The following is an 8,568-nucleotide window of genomic DNA, read 5'->3' on the forward strand; positions in this document are numbered from 1 at the left end:
GCGTAAATATGGTCACATGACAGGTGCATTAATTTTCAAGCAAAATAATTCCCGAATGGTCGAAGATTTCTAATATTGTTTTATTCTTTATAGATATACATGCTTATAGTAAGCGCCATGATTATTTACACAAGTGTTAAACATCAGTTAGCGGCGTTACAAACCCTAATTTAGAATAATATGGTTTTCTTCAAGCCGTTAACATATAAAGTCACCGTGGCCGAGGGGTTTGCGCGCTCGCTTAGGAAGCGAGAGGTCTGGAGTTCAAATCCCAGTTAAGGTAACTTATTTTTTTTTCAAATTGATTAAGTCAAATAAACATTGGATTGAATATCAGTGTTGCATTTAGTCTTATAGCCAATCTACTACAATGAAAACGCTGGAAAGCATTGGTGGCACTATACAAAAACAAATTGTTTTATTATCTCACAACCTTCACCTTTCTGACATTCTGAGACCCAAACAAATTCAGCGCCTTCTGTGCTTTGATTTAAACATGGCCTTCAATGCAGAAATTCGAAACACTAATGACAAGCACAAATATCAAAACAATTAATAATCTGGCAAGTTATCTGTACTACGGACATAACCTTACACACTTTTTCCTTATGATTACTGGTAAATGGGAGATAACTACGACAATAAATGATTAGTACATATACAACGGTTATGTCATCTTAGAAATATTATAATTGCCGTTTGATTTGTGATATCGATATAATATAACGTTAACAAATATCTTTCTACTTAGTTTCTTACATATTTAAGTGTATTTATGCCAACTCTCTGTTTATACTTGTCACCAATAATTCTCGGCACGTGAACAAATCTCTTTCTACTGTGTACATGTATAAGTATTTTTTATGCAATTATGTCGTAACCTTTGTTTATATTTGTCAACAATACTTCTCGGCAACGTTAACAAATATTTTTTCTCCTTTGTTTAAGTACATTTGTTTTTTTACATGTATAAGTATTTCTTATGCAAACTCTGTTACATATATCATAACATTTTTTCATACTCGTTAAAATACTTCTCGGCTAATTGTAACTTGTAAAACTTTACACCATACAGAATCTGATTTGACTATAAATTGTGTGTTTACAATTTTATGTTTAAATCAAATTTATGTTATGTTATGTTATGTTATGTTATGTTATGTTATGTTATGTTATGTTATGTTATGTTATGTTATGTTATGTTATGTTATGTTTTGTTATGTTATGTTATATTATGTTATGTTATGTTCTTACAACAAAGCAAGTAGATATTACATCTGATACTTGATCTTATAGGTTAAAATAGTTTGTTGGCATTCGACCTATCAGACAATGCTTAAAATGATACATTACTTATTGACTTCTACAGTTTATAAAAAAATCAATTGCAGTATTAAACAATGTCAGTTAAATTTTATATGTATTTTTGTTAATTATATTCGACTAAGTAACTAAACACTGTCTAAGCGTCATAAAGACATGCTCGTTATTGTTTACAAAATTTGATTACGTCCCAATTGCGGTTAAATATCAAATCAATATAAAAGTTATTTAAAATGATAATGACATAAAACATCATTTGATGTACTTTACCCTGTCCTGTGTGGACCATCATCGTCACTTTACCCTGTCCTGTGTGGACCATCATCGTCACTTTACCCTGTCCTGTGTGGACCATCATCGTCACTTTACCCTGTCCTGTGTGGACCATCATCGTCACTTTACCCTGTCCTGTGTGGACCATCATCGTCACTTTACCCTGTCCTGTGTGGACCATCATCGTCACTTAACCCTGTCCTGTGTGGACCATCATCGTCACAAAACAATACATATTCAATAAGACCCGGATACATAACAAATATGACGGTAAGATGTCGAAACCCTGTCTGCAAACCCTGTCTTTCACGTTTTATTAGAGTTGTTTTATGCTTTCCTACTTTTAACAGTTCATTTCCGTTATGTTAAAGTTTCTAAGTGTCTTTCTATGAAGAGATGTCTCAAACGGAACGCCGTAGTGCATTTTTAAAACATAAGGAATATATATTTCACATATATTGCATATTGTGATATTCCAATTTTGTTATATCATATTCATTGCCTTTTTAAACAATCATTTTGCTCGTTTTGTAGTTTGTAATGTATCAAGACGGATAAGGCGCTGTCCATGTAATTTTGTAAACGAATAAAATATAAATGATATAATTCCGTATGGGAGGAAATCAGGCTAAAGGATTAAGTAAACGTGAACTATGCAAGTTACAAAAACAAGTGAATATGCCAGTGGAGGAGATTCAACAATGGCACAGAGATTTCAAGAAGAACGCTAAGAATGGCCGTTATTTGAAAAGAGAACAGTTTAGGGAGGTTTATACGGATATGTTCGGCTCTGGTGCCTTAGACTTCGCTGATAATGTATTCCGAACATTTGATAGAGATGGAAACGGATGTGTTGATTTTGAGGAGTTCATTTTAGGAATTTATATGTCATCATCAAACGATATAGACTTGAAACTGAAATGGGCTTTCAATATGTACGATATGGATGGAAATGGTTCAATCGACAAACACGAACTATTTTCTATCATTAATGTAAATAATTTAGTTCTTCTATTTAGTTTCAAGCGCATCAAAGATATCTTAAAGATAATTATCAAATTGTTAAAATTGAGATAATCTTATTCTAAGACTATTTTCCCTCTTAAAAACCCCAAAAAATGTTTATTTTTAATTTATTTTAAGATTTTTTTTTAATTTTTTATGCTGGAAAAGTTATCTGTGATATTCTTTACATATTCTTTTCAGTTAGTTTATTGTATTTGTTTAATGTGATAGAAATTGCGACTGATAAGTTTATAATCATCTACGTAAATGTTTTGATAAATTTCAGTGCTCGTTTAATATGCATGGGGAAGAAAATGGCGAAAACCCCGAAGAACTTACTGAGAGTCTTTTCCGCGAGATGGACACAGACGGGAACGGTGAAATATCATGGGAGGAATTTTACACGACTGCATGTAAAGATAAAAGGGTGTTGCAGCTATTACATATGTGATAAAGTTACTTTAGTGGGGATATTTAAAAAGTAAAATGTGATAAATCACACTCCGTTCTTTTTTACAAACACTATTCTATTTCAACAGAAGTAACTGTATATATTTAGTTATAAAGTTATCAGTAAATATATGAAATAAGTCAGTTCGTTTATTTTATGACGTTTGCGGGCATAACATCAAATATAATTATATTTCTATATGTTTCAGATATTACAAGTTTAATTTACTAGACTTATTAGGCAATATCCCAAGGCTTGAAACATAGATAAACGATTAGAAAATTGCACTAATTCGATTTCAAAATGATTAACGCTGAAGCCTTTACAGGTCAATGTTTAAGATATCACTTGCATATTAGAGTTTACTCCCTTAGAAAGTGACTGCCTTAGTGCTTGCTTGTCGTGCTTAAATGAACACAAGATGAAGATTCCATTTACAACGATGATAAGTTTCCGTATCATGCCGTTACTGTATAAAAGTTAAAGATCAAGTGATCATCTCATGTACTGACGCTTGCTATGTAATTACATATGGTGTATAGTTGGATGAATTAACTAACCTTGCTCGAGATTACAAAGAAACAAAACTATTAAAACACAAATTCTATTTCTTTGTTAAATGAAAATGATTTAGAATAATGTCGTTCTTTGTCCGTTGTATAATAAGCTTAAATCATTCTTGAATTAAGATTCCACCCATAACGTGTGTGTAGGTTAACATATATGTTAATCGAAATCACACAGAAATCGAGACTATAATGACCGCTATAGACAAGTGGCCACTATATGCAGGTTGAAATTTATTATTGTACTAAGTTATGATGCAATATCACTCGATATGGATGTATTCTGTTGAAATATATTCATTTTACAAAAGCAAATATTATATTAGTTTGCAATATACGAAGTAGTTACAATTGATATTCACAATAAATCAGCTTTAAGGGAAAATACTGTTGCTTTCAGTCTTATCCTTTGTTGTATTGATTGTAAATATCATGTAGGTAAATATGTTCTTATATGACAAATAAAATATGTTTAAACCAATAAATTAGCTTTCTTATGTAAAATAGTAAGTCAAAGTTATAACCTATCTGACAGAATTTAAATGAGTATAGTTAACGCAGGGTCACGTTATGTAATGCTGACCGTTAACAATTTTTTTACCAACATTCAAACATTATGTCAAGGACTTACAAGAGTAAGAGTACAAATGGTACATGTTTATGTACAAATTTACTCGTAATTATTACTATAGTAAATGTATAAGTGGAGACTTTTACAAATTGAAAATAAACAGGTTTTTAACATAAACATCTAAAATAGGTTGAACACAAAGATTTCGTTCATTGTTTCTACCAGTTATGTAAATAAATAGGCTGTGGGAAATTAGATGGCACAGCGAATAATAAAATGCTTAAACTATTATAGAGCAATATCATTCTTGAAGCAACGAAAACTACCAAAAAAAGGCATAAAAGATCCTGACTTGATATTATTGCGTATGTGAAACATATCTTTCGTCCCTTAGCACGGGCAATTTTACCTTTTAAGACAGATGTGTCGAATCTTTTATTTGACATAAAAGTAAACGCAAAGTATATTTATAAACTTAAATCAATTTTGCAAGAAAGAACACTGAACACATCGTTATACTGTATCGTCCATGACGATTGATATAATAACTTTCATTTTGGTCGGTACCTGTCACAGGGTATCGGCAAAATATTTGAAGAATTCTGGATGGCAAAAATAAATAAAGACCTGGAGTAACATACATTCGGACCAGCTGCCGATGTCCTGACTGAAGCCGACGGGAGTGAGCAGTGTCGTTGAGGAACGGCACTAGGAGGTGCGAATCCCCAAGAGTGAAGAGACGGCAATATCTCAAAATAAATATCTGTCTTATACCATCGGGGTAATTGCTCGGATGTAAATTATCACCACTTTGTGTCCTTTAAATGCATATCTGGTGACATGTCTGGGGTCCCTATTTGACAGCGTAAGTTTTAATTTGTGCATTAACACTTAAATACATCATTAAGTGCGCACGCGCGCGCACACACTCGCACACACACACGCGCACTCACATACTCATACATTAATATATTTTACAATTTTTACCTTAATGACCTTCACATATATTGAAGAGATGAATTTAGAAAAGTACGCAGTGTTGAAATAACACACATTCATTTGTGTTTGTAAAAGTACACGATAAGTTTAGCCTTGAAATCGGACACGGTTTAATGCATGCTAACATTCAGGTAAACTTATTTAAGCCTAACATAAATTTGAAATATTAAAAGATGTTAGAGTAAAGAGAAAATTTAATAATCTACCGTTGTACATCACGTAAAAGAAAAGAAGGTTTAAAATAATGACCTTGGTCTGAAAGATAACTGTTAGACAAAGTGTAACCTATTTGACTTGATAAGAGTTCAACAAAAAGTCAGTACGTTTAGGCCAATGACTTTGAATATCAGTCGTGGAATATTAAAACAAAGTTTCAAGTAATTTGTCGGAACTCTATTAACAGAAAGACAGGTACAGTTTATTTTTTATTTTTGCTGTACTTATATTGCTCATTCGCCAGTTACCTGAACAAAATTTTTCTTCATTTGCTTTTTGGCAATTACTTTGGTTAAGTTGTAGAGTGTTTTATATGGAAGTCAAAATACTACTTTGTTTACATTTTGCTACTTTAATGACACATACTATCATAATTTGAGCTACTTTCTTCAGGAGGTAATGAGCATCTCATATGCTCTAAAATCATTATTCAAACGATATACTTCTCATAAAGAAGTAAAAATCTAATCGTTTCAGCATAATGTGCCTTTAAATCTTTATATATCAATACAATACATATATGTGTGTTTAAAGAACACAATTTTTTATGGTTTTATTTCATAAATATGATGACTTTGTTTACAGTTTGCTACTTAAATGACGCATAATATCATAATTTGAGTTACTTTCTTCAAGTAATAATCATCTAATATGCACTAAAACCATTATTTAAACGATATACTTGCCCTTTTTAAAGAAGTAAAAATCTAATCAATCAGAAGCTTAATGTGCCTTTAAAACATTATATATCAATACAATACATATATGTGTGTCTAATGTCATTAGGTATGATTTATTTACTTCGCTTAAGCATTCTTTTTTTTCTTTTTTTTGTGTGTCCTTTTTCAATTTGTCATCTTTTGTTTCTTTCGCGTTTGACAATAAGTACAGATATTTTATGGCTAACTTCCTTTATATTGAAGACAAAATACCACATTTTTGCTACCTTTTTGACAAACGATTTCATATACAACATGTTTTAATTTAGTTGATGAACAAGATACATATTCAAGACACATAGATGCATCGAGTTTATTAAATGAGTGCACGATTTATCTTTGGTTTTGATATTTCAGGTTAAAATGGAATCCACCAAGAACCTTTCCTTTCTAGTCGTTGTGATATCATTAGTTTACTTCTACATGTTTCGTTGGTCATCCATGCCTTCTGTTGTTACAACTACTGAGTTGCATGATAATTATGATTACATCGTAGTGGGTGCCGGATCAGCAGGGTCAGTTGTTGCTTCACGTCTGTCAGAAGATCCAGATGTGACTGTTCTACTTTTAGAAGCAGGGGGAGACTACACCGTTAACGATTCATATCATATCCCTCTGCATTTCTTTGAACTACAAAAAACAAATGCTGACTGGGAATACTATACAGTTCCACAGAAAGAATCACATTTAGGTATGCTTGAAAATCGTTCTTACTGGCCGAGAGGTAAGCTTCTTGGCGGATCAAGCATATTTAACTCTATGCAATATACACGTGGAAGTAAGCATGATTATGATGAGTGGGCTGATTTGGGTTGTAAGGGATGGAGCTACAAAGATGTCCTTCCGTATTTTCTGAAATCAGAAGATATGAGGATCGATAGTTTAAAAAACTCTAAATATCATAACGTTGGTGGATATATTGGTGTTAGCACTGGTGGCGTTACACCGATTGCTGATGTATATCTGAAGGCTGGTGAAGAAATGGGATATAAACTAACTGATTATAATGGGGAAATACAAGAAGGATGGAGCCCCATGCAACTAACAATACGCAATGGTGTACGAAGCAGCACTTCGTTAGAATACCTTGGTCGAGCTATTGGACGACAAAATCTTCATGTAGCTATCGATGCATTGGTTTCAAAGATTGACATAAAAGGTAAAGAGGCCAAAGGTATATATTTTATAAAAAATGGACGGAAACAATACATAAAAGCAAACAAGGAAATAATAATTTCTGGAGGCGCAGTAAATTCTCCTCAGCTTCTGATGTTGTCGGGTATTGGGCCAAAGAAGCATTTGGAGGAGCTGAATATCAATGTAGTGGCTGATTTACCGGTCGGCGATAACCTTCAAGACCATCTATTACTGCACACGTATGCTAGTATGACCGAAGATATTGGTATCACCCCAGAAAAGATACAAAGCTGGAAAACACAATTACAATATAAGCTGTTTGGTACTGGTATATTATCTATAGCTGGATTAGACGCAACGTCATTTTTCTGCACATACGATACAAAGGAAAAGGATTGCGCTGCTGATATACAGTTCATGATGTATAGTGTAGCAATGTCAGACAATTTCATCATCCTCAAAGATGACGTAGCGAAGGATTTTCTTTTTCCCAAAGACTCCTTGGGATTCACAACAGTCATAAGCCTTTTGGATCCAAAAAGTGTTGGCACAATTAGACTTAAAAGCGCTGATCCATTCGATTACCCTTTAATTGATCCACAATATTTGACAGATAAACGTGATATTGACGCCTATGTCAGAGCTTTCCGTCTTTGGGAAAAATACCTTTCAACACCTTCTATGAAAAAGATAGGAGCCAGCATAGACAAAATGAATCTTAAAATTTGCTCGCAATACGAGTTTCGTTCAGATGATTATTGGATTTGCATAACAAAACACCTGGCTTATACTGTTTATCATCCAGCTGGCACGTGCAAAATGGGCAGAAAAGATGACCCGACAGCGGTCGTCGATTCGGAGTTGAAGGTCAAAGGCATAAAGGGACTGCGTGTCGTCGATGCATCCATCATGCCTAACGTTATATCAGGAAACACAAATGCCCCTGTTATAATGATCGCAGAAAAAGCTTCTGATATGATTAGAGGAAAGTATACAGTGAAAGAGTTCAAGCGATCTTTGTAGAACTTTAATTCATATTAACTTTCATGCATTTGACGTCCGTTTAATGTATCAATTTGAAGAAGAAAAAACACCGTTTTAGTGAACTTACAAAACAACAACAGCAAAAAGCATAATCTACTTATACACATTTTTATATCTACAGCAGTTAAAGACATAGCCACAAGACTTTGTCAGTATGTTATTTGACCAAGACTTTCAACATTCGAGCTGTAAAATGTCTTACTTTTATTTTCTTTATTCTACAAATTTTATTTTCAAAATGGTGAAACGACCTTTGAATCGATA

General features: G+C 33.0%; 2 protein-coding genes across 2 annotated transcripts; both read left to right on the top strand.

The window, feature by feature from the left end:
* Window positions 1–1,993: 1,993 nt before the first annotated feature.
* On the top strand, window positions 1,994–3,520 carry LOC132756879 (neuronal calcium sensor 2-like). The gene is made up of 2 exons (XM_060748021.1): window positions 1,994–2,589; window positions 2,888–3,520. The coding sequence occupies exons 1-2, from the start codon at window positions 2,209–2,211 to the stop codon at window positions 3,050–3,052; spliced, it is 546 nt and encodes a 181-aa protein (XP_060604004.1). The 5' UTR covers window positions 1,994–2,208; the 3' UTR covers window positions 3,053–3,520.
* Window positions 3,521–5,375: 1,855 nt separating this feature from the next.
* On the top strand, window positions 5,376–8,331 carry LOC132756881 (glucose dehydrogenase [FAD, quinone]-like). The gene is made up of 2 exons (XM_060748024.1): window positions 5,376–5,599; window positions 6,481–8,331. The coding sequence occupies exon 2, from the start codon at window positions 6,487–6,489 to the stop codon at window positions 8,281–8,283; it is 1,797 nt and encodes a 598-aa protein (XP_060604007.1). The 5' UTR covers window positions 5,376–5,599; window positions 6,481–6,486; the 3' UTR covers window positions 8,284–8,331.
* Window positions 8,332–8,568: the final 237 nt, after the last annotated feature.

Source organism: Ruditapes philippinarum, unplaced genomic scaffold, assembly GCF_026571515.1.
Source record: "Ruditapes philippinarum isolate M1 unplaced genomic scaffold, ASM2657151v2 ctg2225_1_1_1_1, whole genome shotgun sequence".
In the NCBI taxonomy this organism is placed as follows: domain Eukaryota; kingdom Metazoa; phylum Mollusca; class Bivalvia; order Venerida; family Veneridae; genus Ruditapes; species Ruditapes philippinarum.

Excerpts from the sequence above, each read along its gene's own strand:
- LOC132756881 (XM_060748024.1), top strand. The coding sequence starts at position 6,487 with ATGGAATCCACCAAGAACCTTTCCTTTCTAGTCGTTGTGATATCATTA.
- LOC132756879 (XM_060748021.1), top strand. The coding sequence starts at position 2,209 with ATGGGAGGAAATCAGGCTAAAGGATTAAGTAAACGTGAACTATGCAAG. Across the intron at positions 2,590-2,887 it reads AACTATTTTCTATCATTAAT|TGCTCGTTTAATATGCATGG; the intron begins GTAAATAATTTA and ends GATAAATTTCAG.